The sequence below is a fragment of the Kogia breviceps genome, chromosome 18 (genome assembly GCF_026419965.1).
Source record: "Kogia breviceps isolate mKogBre1 chromosome 18, mKogBre1 haplotype 1, whole genome shotgun sequence".
NCBI lineage: Eukaryota > Metazoa > Chordata > Mammalia > Artiodactyla > Physeteridae > Kogia > Kogia breviceps.
The window spans coordinates 11425612-11447343 of NC_081327.1; the positions used below are offsets into that span (position 1 = coordinate 11425612).

The 21732-nt window shown below is 49.6% G+C and overlaps 2 protein-coding genes and 1 pseudogene across 5 annotated transcripts in view; all 3 read right to left on the reverse strand.

Annotated features, from left to right (window-relative positions):
• SPTBN4 (spectrin beta, non-erythrocytic 4) overlaps positions 1 to 21732 on the reverse strand; it is a 74869-nt gene that overhangs the window by 48150 nt on the left and 4987 nt on the right. For all 4 annotated transcript variants that reach the window (XR_010837937.1, XM_067020221.1, XM_059045539.2 and 1 more), the window contains 11 exons: positions 12494 to 12645; positions 11208 to 11381; positions 9972 to 10063; positions 8637 to 8717; positions 7133 to 7248; positions 4938 to 5050; positions 4654 to 4841; positions 4462 to 4579; positions 4032 to 4190; positions 3107 to 3409; positions 1356 to 1506 (listed from right to left, as the gene is read on the reverse strand). Coding sequence is in view for 3 of the 4 variants with exons in the window: in XM_067020221.1 (XP_066876322.1) it covers positions 1356 to 1506; positions 3107 to 3409; positions 4032 to 4190; positions 4462 to 4579; positions 4654 to 4841; positions 4938 to 5050; positions 7133 to 7248; positions 8637 to 8717; positions 9972 to 10063; positions 11208 to 11381; positions 12494 to 12645 (1647 nt within the window). In the remaining variant the exon portion in view is untranslated. The remainder of the gene's footprint in view (positions 1 to 1355; positions 1507 to 3106; positions 3410 to 4031; positions 4191 to 4461; positions 4580 to 4653; positions 4842 to 4937; positions 5051 to 7132; positions 7249 to 8636; positions 8718 to 9971; positions 10064 to 11207; positions 11382 to 12493; positions 12646 to 21732) is intronic.
• Positions 15028 to 15315, reverse strand: LOC131745248 (ATP synthase membrane subunit K, mitochondrial pseudogene; annotated as a pseudogene).
• Positions 17375 to 17760, reverse strand: LOC131745234 (large ribosomal subunit protein eL34-like). The gene has a single exon (XM_059045575.2). The coding sequence runs from the start codon at positions 17738 to 17740 to the stop codon at positions 17387 to 17389; it is 354 nt and encodes a 117-aa protein (XP_058901558.1). The 5' UTR covers positions 17741 to 17760; the 3' UTR covers positions 17375 to 17386.

Genomic DNA, 21732 nt, shown 5'->3' on the forward strand with positions numbered 1-21732 from the left:
AAAAGCAGCCCTGATGCTGTCAGCACTCGTACACAGTTGCACAGGACACAACATCAGGCAAGACCCCTCTGCAATAGGGATGGAGCAGGACGAAGACGAGACCGTTCCACAATCACGTCTGAGAGCACCCAAAACAAAGTCACTGGGTAAACCACTAAAAAGGCCACCCCCCTGCCCGCCCCCTCACCTGGCCAAGGTGAATCACTCCTGCCAATCCTGTTCCTCCCACTACCTGGATAAAAATGATTAAGATGCACAATCATCTAATTACCCCCACTTCCTGACAGCATCCAATCTGCAGCAAAACACACTATGTTAAATCATCCCAAATCACCTAACACAAGCCCACATCCTATAACAAGCCCCTTTTAACATCCTCTTACTAAGATGACCCATGGTTCCCCTGGTGTGTGCAAAGAACCAAAAAAACCCAGTTTGGTTTGACTACAGCTGGGTTCCTGGTGGTCTTTCGCTGGAGGGCGTTGACGTCAGTAAAATGAGAACATTTTTAGAGCCAGTCTGGGTTTTGCCTATCAGCATCCACGTCCCTGCTTCTGCTAATGGCATCCCACCCCCCTCCTTCTCAGTTCACGTCTTTGGAGGGAGCTGACCCCACTCTTGGCTCTGGGAGGGCATGTCACATAGATGTGGCCGATTAGATCACTGGATAGCCTGGGGCCATAATGCTTGGCTGAGTGATGGGAACGGGACCCACAGTGGGCTAATGAAAACTTTCCTTGGACCTTTTGCCAGAATAGTGAGAGAAAGGGGCCTGTCTCTTGCTGGGTCTGCGAAGCTGCTGCATGATCCCAGATTTACATCCCAAGGGGAGGGACAGCCCAATAGTGACACAAACATGAAGACTGGAGTCAGAAACAGATGGAGTCTTAAAAGCATCACTGAATTATCCCTGGATCCAGCCATACCTGAAGCAAAATTCACCCTTTCCTGCACATTTAGTTACATCAGCCAGTACTTTCCTCTTTCCTCCTTAAGTGAATTGAATTGAGTTTCTATCACTTGATGCTAAACAGGCCTTGACAATAATTACCTTACCCAGTCTTTTTATGGTATTCACTGAGATCGGCTGTGAAAGGCTTAGCACATAACAAGTGCTCGAGAAACGTGAACTATTACTGCAGAATCTCAAAGCAGGAAGAAGTCATGTGGTGTAACCTCTCACTCAAGGCACTAATTTCCCATGTGATATCCCTGATGGAGTGTGATCCTAGTTGGTACTTGGATGCCTCCAAAGATGGGGAGCTCACTCCTTCATTCTGTCTCTCAGGAGACATTCTACTTCTATTAGCACCAGCCCTGAAAGTCTCCACCCCAGTCCCCAACCTCAGACTCACCCTGAAGCTGGGAGAAACGCAGGGCAGCAGCATTGAGCGCCTCCACCCGCTCACTCTGGGCCGAGATGTCCCCCTCCAGCAGTCCATGTTTCTGCAACAGGTCCTCTGCCTCCACCAGGTGCTGCCCACACTCCCGAGACAGCAGCTGAGCCTACAAGTAGGGGCAGCCCTGAGTATATTTTTGGCATTGGCCCTTAGGCCACTCCCCTCCCCCATCGCCCATGCCAGCCCTCTGCTTCTCTACTCCATCACTTGAACTCTGATCTGTCTCAGTCTCCATGTATCTGTCACCATCTCTCTCCATCTCTGTCTCTCTGGATGTTCCATCTCTCATCGTCTCCACAATTCTGGGCTCTGTCTATGTCACCATGTCTCCCTCTCTATGCCTCCATCTCCCTCTTCTTCTGTCTCCCTTTGCCTTCCCCCCTTTCTCATTTACACTTCTGTCTCCATCTCGACCTCTATCTCTTTCTTTCCATGTCTCTCACTCTTTTTAAAGAAAATATTGGGACTGCCCTGGTGGTCCAGTGATAAAGAATCCACCTTCCAATGCAGGGGACACAGGTTTGATCCCTGGTCAGGGAACTAAGATCCTATATGCCGCGGGGCAACTAAGCCCACGTGCCACAACTACTGAGCTCGCACATCTCAACTAGAGAGCCTGCGTGCCACAAAACTACAGAGCCCACATGCCACAGCTACAGAGCCCATGCGCCCTGGAGCCTGTGCGCCACAATTAGAGAAGAGAAAACCCTCATGCCACAACTACAGAGAAGCCTGAGCGCTGCAACGAAAGATCCGGCATGCCTCAACTAAGACCCGACGCAGCCAAAAATAATTAATTAATCTTTTTTTTTCTTTTTTTGCGGTACGCGGGCCTCTCACTGCTGTGGTCTCTCCCGTTGCGGAGCACAGGCTCCGGACGCGCAGGCTCAGCAGCCATGGCTTACCGGCCCAGTCGCTCCGCGGCATGTGGGATCTTCCCGGACCGGGGCACGAACCTGTGTCCCCTGCATCAGCAGGTGGACTCTCAACCACTGCGCCACCAGGGAAGCCCTAATTAATCTTTTAAAACATTTATTTATTTATTTGGCTGTGCTGGTTCTTAGGTGTGGCATGCGGGATCTTCCGTTGCAACATGTGGGATCTAGTTGCCTGACCAGGGATCGAACCTGGGCCCCCTGCATTGGGAGCATGGAGTCCTACCCACTGGACCGCCAGGGAAGTCCCTCCATGTCTCTCTTCCTGTCTGTATTTCTCTCTCTCTCTTTGCTTCCATCCTTCTTATCTCCATCTTGCTCTGTATCTATCTATCTCCAGTAGGTCTCTCTCTGTCTCACATGGATTCCATCTTCCTATGTGTCTTTCTCTGTAGCCATTTAGATTTCTGTTGCTACCTTTGGGTCTGCTTCTCCAGCTCTCTCTCTTTCTTTCTCTGATTTCTCTTTCAAACTGTCGCGATCTTCCTCTGACTTATTCTCTCTGTCTCTGTCTGTCCCTGACTCGCTCTGTCTCCATATTACTGTGTATTTTTATCTATTTCTCCAGATATTTTTCTCTGTCTCACACTTTCTTTTTCTGCCTCTCTGTCCCTCTATCTTTCACTCTTTCTTTTTGTCCCCCTTTCTCTTTACCTCTTTCTGTCTCTCTCCCCTTCCCTCTCCATCTTTGACAACTCTTTCAGCGTATACACCCTTTCCTCCCCTCCTGGCAACGCCACTCCCATCACTGGCCTCCGATCTGGCCCCTACCTGCATCTCCTCCATCCAGTCCACCATGTACACCATCTCCTGGAAGACTTTCTGCAGGGCCAGGTTCTGCTCGAGCCGTGTCCGCCGGGCACCTACCAGCCCAGTCAGCAGGGCCCACTGCCGCAGGACACTGTCACGCTGGGCTGCCACTCGGCGGGCATCATAGTAGCCTTCAATGGCCAATGCCTGGGCCAGCTCTGCCACGCCCTGCACCCGTTCCTCATAGGCTGCAATGTCTGCCTCAATCGCTTCGTGCTTCTTCATGGCTGCCTCCACTGCTGGCAGCTCGTACCCAAAGTTGTCCTGGGGCAGGGCAGGCCACAGACACTCATCCACGTTGCCTCAGCGGTCAACCTGTTACCTTGAGCCTGTGTGACCCTGGAAACTCCCCCACCGGCTCCTGTTACTCTGGAGACCAGTCCCATCCTTCTCTGTTACCCTGGAGACCAACCCCACCACCCCAAGTTACCCTGGAGACAAGCTCCACCCTTCCCTGTTACATCTCTAACCCTAAACTTGTTACCCAGGAAATAGGCCCCATCCTTCCATTTCCTCAGAGACTGGGGGCCAGGCCTACCGTACCCTGTTACTTAGGAGACCAGTTCTATCCTCCTGAGTTACCCTGGACACCAGATAACAACCTCCTTTGTCACTTAAGAGATGATTAAATACTCTCCCTATTCTGTCCTCTCTCGTTACCCTGGAGACCAGTCTCACCCTCCTATTACCCTGGAGAGCAGGTCCACACCCCTCCCCCACCAAACACTTAGGAAACCAATTCTCCCTTCCTACCTTCACTTGTCACCTAGGAGACTAATCCAACACTTCTCTGTTGCTTAGGAGATCAAGTCTCTCTCTCTGGTCCCAGGGCCATCAGCGCCACCCTCCCTCCCTTTCCCCCGGAGCCAAGCCCTACACCCTGTACCTGGGAGACCAGGCGCTGGTTCTCATTCAGCCAGCTCTCCCGCATAGCCACCTTGTGGTCAAACCTCTGGGCTAGTAGTTCCAGCTTCTCCTGCCGGATCAGCTCAGCCCGTAGGGCAGCCTCCCGCTCATGTTCTGCCTTCTCCAGCTGTCCCCATGCCTAAGGAGGCAGGAGGAGGCAGTCAGACTCCAACAACTGCCCACAGTTTAATGGCCTGGCTTCTCTATTTGAGGTCACTCCTAGCACTTATGGCACCTTTGCACAGATTGGAAAAAAACGTTGCTTCCTCGGGACGCTTTACTCCTGGAAAAACCATCAGAATGAATATCCAGTCCATGATGTCTGCAATGTGAATGGCTTCCTTGAGCAGTGCACAACCTACACAACTTCACAGAGCAACCCTTCCTCTCCCCTACATCCTCAGCCTCACCTTGTCAATATCCCAGATGCCACAGCCCTCCCGGGGCACGTAGAGGCGACGGTTGCTGGCACGCAATTTGCTCTGGATGCTGAAGAGCAGCACCTCCAGGTTCCCCTTCTCCTGAAACCTGAAGGGGCCTGAGCTCAGGAACCCTGCCTCCACACCTCCACCTGCTACCCTCCCTCCTGAGCTGGGCCTCACTTGACGGGCTTCTCCAGTGTGCAGTAGGCTGTGAAAGCCTGAAGCTGCTGCTGCACCCCACTCAATGAGTTGGCAAACTTCTGGTTGCTGATGAGGCCCACGGTGCGGTGGATCCAGGCCAGCAGCTCGGCTGCCAGCTCCTCATAGCGCTCAATGATCTTCCCCACCTCCAACACCTGGTCCAGGACCTGACCCGGCAAAGGAAGGTGGGGTCAGCCTCATCCCAGATATGCCCCCATATGGTTCCCAGGCTCCCACCCTCCCCATTCCTCGGCTCCTCTTACCTTCCCAATTCGCTTCCCCTCCACAGCCAGAGCCTTCATCTTAGAGAAATAATGGTAGAAAGAGACCACATAGGTGATGATGGACTTCTCATCTGGAGCCTCCATGTTCACATCTTATAATTAAAGGAGAGTGAGGGAGCATGATGATGAGCGCTCTGACAGAGAGACTGAAGGTATTAAGTGGTGGGAGGGAGAATTCACTCTTACTTGCTGTGTGACCTTGGGCAAGATAACTAACCTCTCTGTTCCTCAGTTTTTGTATCTGCCCAGTGGGCATCTACCTCATGGGATTAAATAGTGCCTGACACATATAAACCACCATAGAGAAATTATCTATAATGATTTCTTTTTTCTTTTCTTTTCTTTTTTTTTTTTTTTTTGGCTGCTTTGGGTCTTCGTTGCTGTGCACGGGCTTTTCTCTATTTGCAGTGAGCAGGTTTTTTTCTCATTGCGGTGGCTTCTCTTGTTGCGGAGCATGGGCTCTAGGCACTCAGGCTTCAGTAGTTGCAGCTCATGGGCTCAATAGTTGAGGTGCACGGGCTTAGTTGCTCCACAGCATGTGGAATCTTCCCGGACCAGGGCTCGAACCCGTGTCCCCTGCACTGGCAGGCGGATTCTTAACCACCATGCCACCAGGGATGTCCCTCTATAATGATTTCTGGAACACACTATTCTACCTTCTACCTCAGGACCTTTGCACATGTTGTTCTGTCTGAAACACTGTTCCTTTTCTTCATGCCAAACTCCCACTCATCCTTCAGGGCTCCACTCGACTTAAGTTTCCTCAAATAAGCCTTTCTGTTCATCCTGTCTAGAGATGGTCTCCTCCTGTTATTCTTCCTCATAACATCTTATCATTTCCTCCTAGAACGAATCACAATTTATAATTACATATTCCCTTATGTGATTATGTTCTTACCTAGAGTTTGAGCTCCATGAGGACAAGGGCTATGCCTGTCTTTTGCCACTGTTCCTTCCACGCCCAGCACACAGTAGGAGCTCAATAAATACATACATTAAGTGTATGAATGGTATGTGAAGTTTGAGGTCAAGGACACGGGCTTTGGAGGCAGCCTGAGCTTGAATCCCAGGTCAACCACTTACTCACTGAATATCCTTATAAAATAGACCTAACTTCTTTGAGCTCAGTTTCCCCTTTGTTACAGTAAGGACAGTCACAATGCCAGCCACCTAGAAACACTATCAGTATTAGAGAGAATAACGTGGCACAGAGGAGAAACTCAGTAAATCCTGATTATCATTTTAATTTACCCATTGAATGCACAGCATTATACTTTGCCCTTATTCTTCCTCATCTCATGAAACTGACATCCAATAAACACCTACTATGTGTCAGGCACTGTAAGAGGCAAGGTAGAGGAATGATTCAGACCATGAATTCTGGAATCAGAAAGTCCTGTTTATTGGGTTTTCAGTGTGACGCTGGGCTACTGACTTCACATCTCTGAGCCTTTGTTTCCATCACTTTATAACAGGACTGATGACTTCTATCCAACCAGGTCAGTGTGAGGATGAAAGGGAACAGTGCTGATACAATTCCCAGCCATGTGCTTGGCACATGGTAGATGCTCCGAAAAAGGGAGCAGCCCTTATTCCAGATATGGGGGATTGGTGGGGTATGATTATGGCCATTAGTCCAGAGATGGGGGGTTGGTATTGGGTGAGATCATGGACTGGGAATGAGGTTGAAGTCAAGGGTGGGGTTGGGAATAAACTGAAAATGGGAAAGGGGTTGGGGATGAGGACAGAGTTGTGGATGGGGACAGACAAAGGGATGGGCTGGGGAGTGGGAGGGGGTGGGCATATGGGAATAGGACAGTGCTGCAGATTGGGTTGGGGATGGTGTTGGCTTCAGGGATGGGGCCGGGGTTAGGAAGAGAGGGGGGTTGGGTTTGGTGGGGAGGTGACTAAGGATGGGGTTGGGGAAGGGGGGTTAGGCTGAACATAGGAATGGAGATGGGGTTGGGTTTGAGGTAGAGATAGAGAAGGTAGAAGATGTGGGGATGGGAAGGAGGGGGGATTGGAGATGAGGGAGGGAGATGGGAGGGAGCTGGAATTTGAAATGCCCTTGGGGTTTAGGATGATATTGCAGCCAGATGGGCTTGAGTTTGGGATGGCACTGGGGTTGGGAGTCCCCCAAGAGGAAATCTGGGCTGGGGCCATGCAGGGCTCACCCTCAGGGTCCAGCAGACGTGCCAGCCCCAGGTGCTGCTCAGCCGTGCGGAAAGCTCTCTGCAGGTTGTAGTTGGCGTTGGACTTGGTGAGTTTGCTGAAGTCCACGAGATCAGGCCTGGGCAGGGGCACAGAGAGGGCAGGCAGCAGGCAGGCTCCAAAGCCAGAGGGCAAATGGATGAAAAGACACCCTTGTCTGAGTCCCACCCAGGGCGAGGGCAGGAGGCACACGACCCGGCCAGTGGGAAAGCTGTGTGTGCTGGTGCGTGTCTGTACAGCACTTAGCTGTGGGTGTGAGCGCTGCGTGAGGGCACATGTACGTCTGACTTCATGACGCACACGTGTCTACGTGGGTGCGTTCCTGTACAGTATTATGTACGGCTTGGAAGTATGAGGTCTGGAGCCAGCGCTCCTGACTCAAGCCCCAGCTTGGCCATTTCCTGGCTGTCACTCTGGGTGAGCTACTGCATTGCTTTGTGCCTCAGTTTCCTCATTTGTAGAACAGGTAGAATAATAGCATCTGCCTCATAGGGTCATTGAATATTAATGACTTATTGGCAAGCACTTAGACCAATGCCGGTACACCCAGTAAATGGTCCCCTTGTTAGCAGGACCCTGGTTACAGCTTGCGGGTTTCTGGGTATGTAGGTGGGCCTGGGTCTCCCCATATGTGCATGAGTGTGTACATATAGGTTCTGGCTTCCCTCACACTAGTGCAAGTCCCGCCCAGTCTCTAGGCCTCAGTTTCCCCAAACTGTCACATGGTCAATCCTGATGTGGGTGAAATTTGTCTGGGTGCCCTTCCTCAGCCAGCTCAGCCCCAGGCCCTGGAGTATGAATAGGTGGGTTCACAGCGAGCCAGATGGGGGGCCTGGGAGCTCACCATGAGGAAGGACTTTTTTTTTTTTTTTTTGCGGTACGCGGGCCTCTCACTGTTGTGGCCTCTCCAGTTGCGGAGCACAGGCTCCAGGCGCGCGGGCTCAGAGGCCATGTCTCACGGGCCCAGCCGCTCCGTGGCATGTGGGATCTTCCCGGACCAGGGCACGAACCCGTGTCTCCTGCATCGGCAGGCGGACTCTCAACACCTGCGCTACCAGGGAAGCCCAGGAAGGACCTTCTGATGGGAGGAGATGCTGTGCACACTCCAGAGTGGACCATCTATGGGGAGTGAGCTGCCCACCCTGTGGGCATCCAAGCAGCATGCAGAGGTAGAAGCCATATATGTGCATGAGTATATTCCTGTGTGCACACATCTGTGCAAGGGCACACGTGTTTCCATGTGTGCACAGGGTACGTGGCCTGGGCAGGGGTCTGTGTGTGCATCTGTGTGTAAGTGTGTGTGTCAGAGCATGTGTGTGAACGGAAATGTGTATGTGTGCAGAGAGGTGAAGGGGGTGGGTCCTGTGTCTGTGTGTGTCATCTATATACATCCGTGTACAGGTGTGTACCTGAGGGATGGGGGCGGGGGTAGGGTGCAGGGCAGGGCTGCCCCAGGCCAGGTGGTACCTGTGCCGGTGAATGAGGGCATTGAAGGCCAAGCCGTCCCGCCAGCTGGTGGTAAAATTCTGGATGTTTACCTCAGGGTAACTGGCAGCGTGGAAGAGAGAGACAGAGGTAGAGATGCAGAGGGTCAGGAGGAAAGAGGCAGGAAGGGAGAGACAGACAAACAGAGGTGGATTGATGGATGGTTAGATAGATAGATAGACAGATAGACAGATAGATAGGAGATAGATAGATGATAAAAGATAGATGATAGGTAGGTAGATAGAAGGGTAGATAGATATAGATGATATATAAGTGGATAAGGAAGAAAGAAAGAAAGAAAGAAAGAAAGAAAGAAAGAAAGAAAGAAAGAAAGAAAGAAAGAAAGAAAGAAAGAAAGAAAGAAAGAAAGAAAGAAAGAGAGAGAGAGAGAGAGAGAGAAAGAAAGGAAGGAAGGAAGGGAGGGAGGGAGGGAGGGGAAAGAAAGAAAGACAGAAAGAAGGAAGGAAGGAAAGAAAGAAACAAAGAGCCAGGAAGATGGAAAGAGAAAGAGAGAGGGAGGGAGAGGGAAGGGGACAGGAGAGGAGCAAGAAAGAGAGAGAGGCAGAGAGAGAGCAAGATACAGACAGAGATGGGGAAAGAAAGGAGTGGGGAGAGAGGTATAGGAGGAGAGAGAGGAGGGAGGGAGAGATCGGAACAAGGAAAAGCAGACATAGAGGTAAACACAGACACACGGAAGAACAGATAGCATTGCAAGACAGACAGAGAGTCCCAGGAGGACAAGAGTCAGAGAAAGCCCAGTCTGCATCCATACCTGCCCCTCCCGCCTTCCTCCCAGGGCTGCTCTCCAGAGGGCACTTCAGTTTCAGGTCAGGCCCCTCCCAGCAGGGGGACCAGGGACATGCCCGGTGGTGTCTGTGAGCCCCTCTTCCCAACCCCACTGAAGGTACCAGGACCCAGAGCTGCCTGAGCTCTAGTGTGTGCCCCCCTAGGCTGAGGGGTGGCTGCTGTCAGGGGTGGTGGGGGCAGGGGAAAGCTTGGGAATAGGGTCGGGGGTCCACCCAGGTGCACATGAGGCATTTTGAGGTGCAGGACGAGATGGGGGGAGAGAAGGGAGCAGGATGGGGACAGCCCACTGCCTTCCGGCATTGTTCCCTGAAGAGTCCGAGTTCTAAATTTGAACCTGGCCTTCCGGATTGTTATACGGGTTCATTCATCAAGGTCGGAAGAGTGTGCTACCCGTTCGTTAATTTCAGATGTAAATTTTGGTGCTGAGGATTTGGGCTGCCCCTTATGCACCTGTCCCAGAGGGAAACCCAGAGGTTAGGGCCTGGCCCTCCTGGGGGTGGGGGAGCTTACCCAGCTGTCTTCATCTGACACCACAAGAGCAGCGCGTCCTTGGCCGAGCGAGTCTCTCTGTTGTCTTCAGTCTCAATTTTGATGACTTGAATCTGTGAGGATACAAAACATGGCTGTTGGGTTCTGGAGGGCTTGAGCCTGGGAGTGACAGAGGAGATGGGAAAGGCAGCTTCAGGCTGAGGGTGGAGCACCACTTCTCTCCCCCTCCCCTTCCCTTATGGCATGTCCACTTCTCCCTCCTCTCAGAGTCTTTCCTATCTGGCCCCTCTTCACCTCCCTATGGCCACACGGTGGTCCAGCTCCAGTCTCTTCCTTGGGCTCCCAGCTCCCAATTTTGGCCATGACCCCCAACCCAGAAGGATCCTTCTAAGTCTGATTATGCCCCTTCTCTTGATAAAACTCTCTAATTTCTCCCCATCTCAGACAGAGTAAGATCAAATTGCTAATCACAGATCACCAAGGCCCTGCCGACCCTTCTGAGCTCAGCTCCTCCCTGTCTCCCCGCTGCCTCCCAGTCTCTAGCCATACTGGTCTTTCTGTACCTGCAACATGCCAAGCTCATTCCCACCCCAGGGCCTTTGCATCTGCTGTGACCCCTGCCTGGAATGCTTTCTCCTTGCATCTTCATTCAGCCATCAGCTTCTCAGAGAGCCCTTCTCTGGTCACCAAGGCTAAAATCTCAACACAATCAACTGGATATTTTAGATCGCTTTTACTGCTTTATCATAATCTATTCTTTTCTCATAGCTCTTTTTACTTCTCTGCCTAGAACTGATCCTTTTCCCATACATGTCTTGTTTGCACATTGACGTGTTTATTTATTATCTGTCTAAACCCCCCGCCCATGTCTGGCTCCATAAAATAGAAAATTTGTCTATTTTGTTTCTGAACTCGAGCAAGATTGCCTGGATTCCAGTTCCAACTCTACTACCTGGCTGTGTGACCTTGAGCATATTATTTCACATCCCTCGGCTTCAGTTACCTCACTGGTAAAATGGAATAATGAATAGTATCTAATTTATGGGGTTGCTGTGCATATTAAATGCCAAGTGCTTAGAAGAGAGTAAAAACTCTGTAAACGAGGTTCATAATGATGGTGATGATAATTAATTTCTAAAACAGGGTTCCTGGAACATATTAGGAATATTTTTGGAATGATTGATTGAGTGGGGGAGGGACACCCTCCTAAGGCCCCACCCCAGGGGGTGGGCTGGGCTGGGGTCACTTGGAGGTCACCTGGAAGCGCAGAATGATGGTCCAGACCAGCCCGAGGGTCAGTCGGTGGTTCCCGTCCACGATGTCATGTGAGCCCACGTTCTCCAGGTGCACACGCTGCTCCTTCAGGAACTGCAGTGCCTTGTCTACATTTTCCAGTGAGTGGATCCTCATGCGACCGCGTGTGGGCCTTGGCTAGGGCGGCAGGGGCATTAGGAAATCCAGCACCTGGCCAAGAGCACTGTGCCCTCGACCCCACCCCTTCCAAAGAAGGCCACCCCCATAACTACGCTCCCCAACCCCATGTCCAAGTCCAGGCCACGCCCCTTCAGTCTTATCAAAGACCCGGGACCTAATTCTTCTAAAGAAGGCCTGCCCCGTTCATAGCCAGAACCTTTCAAGTCATGTCCTTTCAGGGCTTTTGCAAGTTCCTGGCCTCGCCCCTTCAACTTAAGCTCCACCTCCAAACTGATAGCCACACCTTTTATTATGAAGCTCCGCCCTCTGCCTGTAGCCATACTTCCGCCCCTTCCATTGGATTTCTCCCCCAGGCCACCAATGTTTTGCCACTAGTTCCACCCCTCACTTCCTCATTTTCGGGTCCCTGTCTAGAGCCACGCCCATTCCTACCAAGCCCCGCCCCACCCCAGGGCTCTCCTCTTTTTTTATAGCTCTATTCCTTCCAAGGGTGTTTGTTCCTATTCTATAGCCATGCCCCTCACGACTTCCTGAGCTTCAGGCTCTGGTCCTTTAATCAATCTCTAGCTCCATCAGAACACCACCCTTTGCGATGAAGTCCCATCCAAGCCCAGAAATACAACTGCAACCCATACAACAAGGCACACCCATACAAGAGTTCCGTCTCGTCCCCCAGACTCCCGCGACCTAGGCCTCACCCTTCCGATGACAACCACACCCTCAACAGTAGACCCCCTACAACAGAGTTCTGCCCCTGTTTTATAGCCATGCCTCCTACTACCGCATACCCAGGCCAGTCCCTTCTAATAAAGCTCCTCCCTTTTCCAATAGCCCCACCCCTTCCAGCGGAGCCCCACTCAAGCCCAGAGTCCCGCCCCGACGTGCAGCCCTCTCTGACGGAAACCCGTCTCTGTTCCAAGCCACCCCCCCAGGCTCCTCACAACCAAGCTCCATCCCTGGGCCATAGCCCCGCCCACCAAAATGAGGTGCCTTTTACCCTCCCAGCCTTTCTAGGTCGCTCCGTCCATCCACCCATTAGCCAGGCCTGCAGTAGTCCAGCCCAAGACGCTAGGACCGCCCCCTTTACCCAGCCCTTCTGGCCCCCTCACCAGCTGCTCCCCGGACAGCACTTCCAGGAGCCGCGTGAGCACGAAGCCATCCCTGAGGTCCGCATAGAGGTCCCCGATGTGGCAGCCAACGCGAGCGAGGTGCGAGTTCACCCACTTGGTGAAGGTTTTCTTCTGCACGGCCTCCCGCTCATCTGAAGGACAGGCCCTGATGAGCCCTCATCTCCTCCAGAAACTCCCCCTTCCAGCTTCACGCCAGCCCTCCACCGCCCAGCCAAATCCTGCTCAGGCCCAGCTCCCTGCTCCCCGGTCTTTGGGCAGGCGGCTCCTCCTACCTGGAACGCCCTCCCCCTCTCCCCCCGCCCCATGCCCACCTGGAGACTGCTTCTCTGTCCTTTAAAGTTTTCCTGAGATGTCACTTCCACAGGAAAGCTGCCCTGTTTCTTACCCTAGTCAGCGCTGTTCATTCGTTCAGGAAATATCTGAGCACCCTCTATGTGACCCAACTGTTCTAGGCTCTGAATACGAGGCAGAGCTCAGTTTAGTGGGGACACATAATACACTAGGGAGCCACAGAGGGTTAAGGAGGGAGAAGAACAGGATGAGAGTTGGGTCTCAGGAATATCTCTGGCTTCTGTGGGAAGGGTGCATCAGAGAGAGCAAGAATAGCAGCCCTGAGCCCAGGGAGGAAGAGATTGGGGAAAGGACCCAGGAGAGAGAGGAAGAGGCTGGACCAGGGCAGAAGCTGAGGGGATGGGAGAAGGAGGCATACTGGAGAGTTATTTAGAGATGAAGAAGTAAGAGTCAGCCACTGACGGGCTGTGGGGAATGAAGAGGAAGGAATATGCTAGACTGAATGTTCCTTGAGAGCAGGAATCACATCTCCCCCTCTGTAGTAGCTGGACTGCCAGGTTTCCCACGTCCCTGGGGCAAGAAGTAGGCACGGGATTACTTAAGCGGGGTGGGGAGGGGAATGTGTACAACTTCCGCCTTGCTTGCTTACAAAGAAATTGTTTGGGACCTCTCTTCCCTCTTCCCGTTTTTGTTTTTGGCGGCGTGGCATTCGGGATTCTTAGTTCCCCATCCAGGGATGGAACCCATGCCCCTGCAGTGGAAGCGCAGAGTCCTAACCACTGGACCACCAGGCAGGGAATTCTCACCCCATTTTCTTTTTTTTTAATAACAGTTTGAGGGGCTTCCCTGGTGGTGCAGTGGTTAAGAATCCGCCTGCCGATGCAGGGGACACAGGTTTGCTCCCTGGTCCAGGAAGATCCCACATGCCGCGGAGCTACTAAGCCCGTGTGCCACAACTACTGAGCCCACGTGCCTAGAGCCCGTGCTCCGCAACAGGAGAAGCCACCACAATGAGAAGCCTGTGCACCACAACGAAGAGTAGCCCCCGGTCGCTGTAACTAAAAAAAGCCCACGTGCAGCAACGAAGATCCAAAGCAGCCAAAAATAAATAAATAATTTTTTTAAAAAAAATAACAGTTTTAGTATGAGCTACATTCCCATACTATAAAATTCACCCTGTTAAGGTGTAAATTCAGTGGGTTTTAGTATATTCACAGAGTTGTGCAACCATCGCCTCTATCTAGTAACATTTTTATCACCCCAAAAAGAAACCCTGTACCCATTAGAAGTCACTCCCCATTCTCCCGTCTCCTAATCCTAGGCAACCACTCATCTATTTTCTGTCTCTAAGGATTTACCTATTCTGGATACTTCACATAAATGGAATCATGCAGGCCTTTTGTGTCTGGCTTCTTTCACTCAGCATAATGTTTTCAAGGTCCGTCCACGTTGTGGCATGTCTCAGTACTTTATTCCTTTTACAGTCAAGTAATATTCCATTGTATGGATATACTACATTTTACTTATCTAGCCATCAGCTGACGGACATCTAGGCTGTTTCCACTTTTTGTTGATTATGAACAATACTGCTATGAACAATAAGGTGCAAGATTTTGTGTAGACACGTGTTTTCAGTTATCTTGAGTATCAACCTGGGAGTGGAATGGCTGGGTCATCTGGTAACTCACGTTTAACCGTTTGAGGAAATGCCTGACTGTTTCCCAAAGCAGCTGAATCATTTTACATTCCGACCAGCAACGTACAAGGGTTCCAATTTCCCCACATCCTCACCACCACTTGTTATTTTCCTTTTTTATTTTATTTTTTAAAATTACAGTCAAGGGCTTCCCTGGTGGCGCAGTGGTTGAGAATCCGCCTGCCGATGCAGGAGACACGGGTTCGTGCCCTGGTCCGGGAAGATCCCACATGCCGCGGAGCGGCTGGGCCTGTGAGCCATGGCCGCTGAGCCTACGTGTCCGCAGCCTGTGCTCCGCAATGGGAGAGGCCACAACAGTGAGAGGCCCGCATACCGCAAAAAATTAAAAAATAAAATAAAAAATAAAATAAAATTACAGTCAACCCAGTGGGTGTGAAGTAGTTTCTCAATGTGATTTTTCCCCCAGATTCATAATTTATTGTACATATTAAGTATCACATGATGAGTTGACATTAGTTTCTCCAGGCATGAGAACTTATGAGATGAGATACAGTTTAGAATCCATTTATGTGGCTTTCACAGCTGGAGGTTTTTTGGACCTTAACTTGAAGTATAAGACTATCCAAGCAATGTCTCTATACGTGGCCAGTACACAGTTCATTCTCCCTGTGAGAGTATAAGAGTTGAAATATTTTTTGATACCAGTGAAATGGAATTGGGTGTCAGTTTCTGGACCTGCCACGATTTCAGCCTTCTAAAAGGCACAAACCGCCAGCCTGTCTCAAGGTGGTTTCGATTGGTACTTCCCTAATGATGAATGATTTTGAGCATTTTTCACATGCTTATTGGCCATTTGTATTGCTTCTTTGGTGAAATGATCTATGCAAATCATTTGCCCACATTTTTTATTTTATTATTTTATTTTATTTATTTATTTTTGGCTGCGTTGGGTCTTCATTGCTGCGCGCGGGCTTTCTCTAGTTGCGGCGAGTGGGGGCCACTCTTCGCTGCGGTGCAGGGGCTTCTCATTGCGGTGGTCCCTCTTGTTGTGGAGCACAGGCTCTAGGCACGCAGACTTCAGTAGTTGTGGCACGTGGGCTCAGTAGTTGTGGCTCGCCGGCTCTAGAGCACAGGCTCAGTAGTTGTGGCGCATGGGGGCTTAGTTGCTCCACGCCATGTGGGATCTTCCCGGACCAGGGCTCAAACCCGTGCCCCCTGCATTGGCAGGCGGATTCTTAACCACTGCGCCACCAGGGAAGCCCTGCCTGGGCTTCCTCACTCTTTCCCTGACTCCCACAGCTTGAACACCAAGGTCCACAGACCACGGGATGGAAGAAGGAACCGGGAACCCACGGTAACTGCTTGGAGCAGAGCCTCCCTGCCAGTGAGGCTGCTTATGTAAGGACTATCCAGGGGAGAGAAATAAGCTTCTATCTCCTTTAAGCCACTGTATTGTTGGGTCTCTTGTTACAGCAGCTTAGCCCGTACAGACAGTTTGCATTTTATCACTAAATAATTTAGCAGTCGCACTTCTAAGTTTCCCATGAGTGCAGAAATCATGATTTATATTGCCAGCTTATTTCCATTTTTAGCCACTTGAAATCTCCCAGTAACTTTTATTTCCTAACATTAACCATTTGTAACATTATCAACTACTGCATTTGACTCTGGCAGGAGAAAATACACATTGCTAGAAAACACACACTGACTGACCTGTACTTTTTTGTGCTTCAAGTCGGATCTTGAATGTTTGCCTCTAATTTGAAAGTGAATATGCAGAGACGAACAGTAAATCCAAATGGCAATCTTGTTTGCCTAAGTGTGGGTTTTGTGCTGTTTGGATAGGGTGGGGAACCTGTGTGAACACATCGCTCACACATGAGGAAGTGATGACAGAAAAGATGCTGAACTGGGTTATTTAGTGACTCTGCCTTCCAAAAGCGATGCCCATAGCAGATTGTGGTCCACGTTGAGGCCCAAGTAGAACTTGAGTGCATCCCCAGAATGGTGCGGAATGAGGGCAACTGGATTCAGTCCTGCTTTTACTGATGACCAGCTGTGTGACTTCAAAAGCACATCCCTGGGCTTCCCTGGTGGCGCAGTGGTTGACAGTCTGCCTGCCGAGGCAGGGGACGCGGGTTCGTGCCCCGGTCCGGGAGGATCCCACATGACGCGGAGCGGCTGGGCCCGTGAGCCATGGCCGCTGAGCCTGCGCGTCCGGAGCCTGTGCTCCGCAACGGGAGAGGCCACAGCAGTGAGAGGCCTGTGTACTGCAGACAAGGACCCAGGAGAATATTTTTAATTTTGTAACTTCATTTCAATGATCCTCAGAGAAAATTAATAGAAAGACATCCTGGACTATCTGGATGGTGACTTTATAGAGGACTGTGCTGTGAGATGGGGCTTTGTGATTACGATCTCGTTAGCATGAAGCTGGGATCCAGAACTGAAATGCCCACCAGGGCCAGGCAGGCTCCACATGAGAGAACGAGGCCCTCCTAAAAGGGGGCAGCGGCCACGTGGCCCTGGTGTCTGGAGTCTCACAGAAATGAAGACCCAGAGTTGCCATATCCCATAATAGCCCATGAGGTGCCAAAAATCTGGAGATAAAAATCTCCCCGTTTTTGTATTTTTTTTGCAGTACACGGGCCTCTCACCGCTGTGGCCTCTCCATTGCGGAGCACAGGCTCCGGACGCGCAGGCCCAGCGGCCATGGCTCACGGGCCCAGCCGCTCCGCGGCATGTGGGATCTTCCCGGACCGGGGCACGAACCCGTGTCCCCTGCATCGGCAGGCGGACTCTCAACCACTGCGCCACCAGGGAAGCCCAATCTCCCTGTTTTTAAATGTTGGCAACTGATTTACGTGGTTTTTTTTTTTTTTTAGCTTTTTGATTTTTTTATTACTCAAAGAAGCTTCATTTTTTTATTTTGCTTTCTGACTCTGTGCTTCTGCTTTCAACACTTTCACAACGATTTTCTGCTCCTCAATGAGGAAAGCGTGCTTGATCCTGTCACGGACACATTTAGCACACATGGAACCACCATAGGCCCAGCTAACATGTTTTTTCGTTTTAGACAACCTCATAAGAACTTTAGGTCTCACAGCACGAACTCCTCGAGGTCGGCCTGGGCCCACACCACATGCGGATTTTGGTGCTTTCCCAACTTTCTTGGTATAAAGGTAAACAATTCTATTACCAGGGGTTCGGGACAGCCTGGTTTTGTTAGAGGCTGTATTGCAGGACAGCCTACGACGGTATGTCAAACGCTGAACCATCCTGAATGCCTCTAAGTACCGTCCCCGGAAGAGGAAGAAGCCTGGTTTACGTTTTTATAAAACACAGGGGGGCTGAAAACCAAATGTGTCCCAGAGTGCCACTTCTGACCTAAGTCGACATTGAATGTTTACTGTGTTGGTGAGTGTGTGTGGCTACCTCACTGGGTGTCTTCCGTCTGCCTCTCGGGTGCCTTCTCCCCTCTTCTGCACCTACTCTGAGCCCAGGGCGGCTGGCTGGCGTGAACTATATGAATGGGCTCCCTGGCCCTTAAAGGCCTCAGACTTTTGGTTGGGTTTCACTCGCAGGAGATGAGAGGAGAGAGAAAGGGCTGACGGATTTGTTCCCTCCCTGCCTGACCAGCTTCCCCAGGACCTGGTGCCTCTCCCTATATCCCCCACTCCTCCCCTCTCACCACTCCCTGCCCTGCCCCACTCCCTGGGGGTGGGGAGGAATCTTCACACCCCTCTAAATAGTCCCTTCATTAAACTCTACTCACTTTTACCCCTTTGAGGGGGCCATCTGCTTCCTCCTGGCCCTCTAGCTGGCACACATATGTTTGGGTTGTCAAGACTCCAAGGCAAATGACAATCGTCCTACCTCTGCCATTGTGCTCCTATTATTTTGCCATTTATATATTCTTCCCCAATATGGTAATCACCAATCACAAGTGAAATGCACTTCCTTAGAATAACACTTCAGTTTTTCACATCTTTAATACACTGAGGTTTTCACAGAGCAGGAACTAACTACTCCCTTATCTACTACTGGTTACAGAGAAAGGATAGAGAGAGACAATATGTAAATGTTATGTTGGCTATTAGTCTGGGAAAAGTTAGGAAGCCGGAGACACTAAGTATTGGTGGAAATGTGAGGACATCATAACCCTCGTGCCTGCTGGTGGGGCAGCCATTCAGAAGGCGATCTGAGTCAAATTAAATTAGTGCATAGCCGCCATGAGCCAGCAATTCTTTCCCTATGTAAATGTCCCGTAAACTTTTCCACGCTGGTTTATAAAGAGCATGTATGATGATGTTCAGAGTAGTGCCATTAGGGGGGACGGGGCAGGGACAGGTTGGGGGTTGGGGAGAGCCTGGTTGTCCATTATTGGGAAAGTGGAACACAGCGAGTGCACACCATCAACTCCATGCAGCAGTTAGAAGCCAGAGTAGAAGCGCACAGAGCCACATGGATGAGTCTTGAGGCTATAAGGCATAGCGCTGAATGAGAACATAATGCAAAAAATGCAATCGAGACTATGACAAAACATGCATCGATTAGCAATACCTGCATGTACAAACCCACAAGTATAGGGCTCCCAGATTTATGACAGTGAAATTGCAGTTCAGTAGGGAAAGGAAAGTCTTTTCAATAAATGGAGCTGAGTCAACTGGACATCCATGTGGGGGGAAAAGAGAACCTTGACCCACACTGTACACAATAATAAATATACTAAATACCATTTGGCTTACAAATCTAAATGTGAAAGGAATACAATAAGGCTTTCAGAAGAAAACATCAAAGAATATCTCCATGACCTTGGAGTAAGCAAAGATTTCTTACACAAGATACAGAATTTTAGCCAGACAGGAAATAATGATTAAATAATTATCAAATTAGACTACCTTTAAATTAAGAAATACTGTTCATCAAAAGGCAACGCTAAGAGAATGAAAAGGCAAGCCACACAGTGGGAGAAAATATTCACAACACATATATCAGACAAAGGACTTGTACCCAGAATATTTAAGAACACCCACAAAACAATTAGAAAAAGGCAGGAAAATTAATAGGAAAATGGGCGAAAGACTTGAATGGGCACTTCACAGGAGGATATCCAAATAGTCAGTAAATATATGAAGAGGAGCTCCACTTCATTAGTTGTTTTTAGTCATCAGGAAAATGCAAATTACCACAGTAGAATGCACAGCCATTAGAATGGCTAAAATTACAAGACTGACCACACCAAAGGTTGGATGTAAAGCAACTGAATCATTCATACACTGCTGGCGGGAATGTAAAATGATACAAACTGGAAGTTTCTACTAAAGTTAGATATACACATACCTTATGACCCAACAATTTCACTCCTGGGTGGTATAAGCCTCAAAAATGAGTGCTTATGTCTCTCAAAACATGTATATTTAGAGCAGCAATAATCTGTAATAGTTTGTGATACTACAAATCACTAGCTTGTAATAGTCTAGTTTGTGACATCCCCAAATTAGAGGCAAACCAAATGTTCATCAACAGGTGAATGGATAAACCATGGCATGTTCACACTGTGGAATACTATACAGCAATGAAAAGGAACAACCTACACATACAGGTAGACATGGGTGAATCTCATGAGCAGCGTGGTGAGTGAATGAATCCAAATACAGAAGGGTACCCACTGCATGATTCCATTTATATGAAGTTCAAATGCTAGCATAATGAATGTACACTGGCTAGGACAGTGTTTACTCTCGGGATGAAACAAAGGCAGCCTGAGAGGGGCTTCTCTGGGGCTGTCAGATTCTGTTTCCTGATCTGGTTACAAGGGGGTGCTCATTGTGGAAATGCTGGACACACAATATATCTGCCTTTCTGTGTCATGTAATACTTTTTAGAGATACATGCACACTAATTAGCAACGCACGTGTTGTGAAGAAAAAGATTTGCGTTAAAACAATCAGAATGATTGCCTATAGGTGAGAAGGCATTGGTGTGAGATATGGGACTAAAAGAGAATAAAGGAGTAGATCAAGAGGAAAGGGGCTTCCAACATTGTGAAGCAACTATGGTCCAATTAAAAAAAAACAAAAGAGGAAAGGGGCCTCCACACAAACTGTGGAGCATGGGACTTCCCTGGTGGTCCAGTGGTTAAGACTCCATGCTCCCAATGCAGGGGGCTGGGTTCAATTCCTGGTCAGGAACTAGATCCCGCATGACGCAACTAAAAAGATCCCGCATGCTACAACTAAGACGTAGTACAGCCAAATACATAAATAAATATTTAAAAGAAAAAAAAAAAAACTGTGGGGCATGATTATGGGAACTCTCTGTAATGGATGGGACCAGACAATTTTTAAAAATATCTTCATGCAGGGACTTCCTGGTGGTCCAGCGGTTAAGACTCCACGATTCCACTGCAGGGGGCACGGGTTCGATCCCTAGTGGGGGAACTAAGATCCCGCATGCCGCACAGTGCGCAAAAAAAAAAAAATTGACCAGCAGGACATCAGCATCTTGAAGTCACTGTTAAGCTGAAGTTACTGGTTTTGTGGTTTGGGTCTGGAATCCAATATAATGTGTTTTAGTTGTAGAGAACCATAGGCATAAGAGCTATAAACAGAGTTGTGTGTTTTTGTGCATTTAAGAAAACCATATTTCAATGATAACACTTATATGTGGAATCTAAAATACGACACAAGTGAATTTATCTATGAAACAGAAACAGACTCACAGACATAGAGAACAGACTTGTGGTTGCCGTGGGGGAGGTGGGTGGGGGAGGGAAGGATTGGGAGTTTGGGATTAGCAGATGCAAACTATTTTATCTAGAATAAACAACAAGGTCCTACTGCATAGCACAGGGAACTACAATATATTCAATATCCCGCAACAAACCATTACGGAACAGAAAACCATACTTCTAATAATTAAGTAGACATAGGGAGTATATGAGAATTTTTTTTTTTTTTTTCTTAGAGGGCTCCCTACATTTCTCTGGACTCTATGCTGTCTGAGGTGTCCAGGGCTGGTGCTCTCTGAATCAGCGGTTCTAACAGTTGAGGAGTCCTTGATCCTCACGTTACCACATTCCACCTCTGCTTAAAATCTCACCATAGCTCCAGGTGCCCTCACACTCTTTGGAATGGCCTACAAGGCCCCTCAAGACCTGGCGGCCACTGGCCCCTTGCCTGCCATCATTTACTCACCACTTCGCTCCAGCCACTCTCAACTTCTAGAGGTCTTACCTATTCTGTTCCCTCTCTCTGGAATATTCTTC

What these genes read in the sequence shown, in the direction of transcription:
- LOC131745234 (XM_059045575.2), bottom strand. Translation starts at nt 17,740, where the DNA reads ATGGTTCAGCGTTTGACATACCGTCGTAGGCTGTCCTGCAATACAGCC.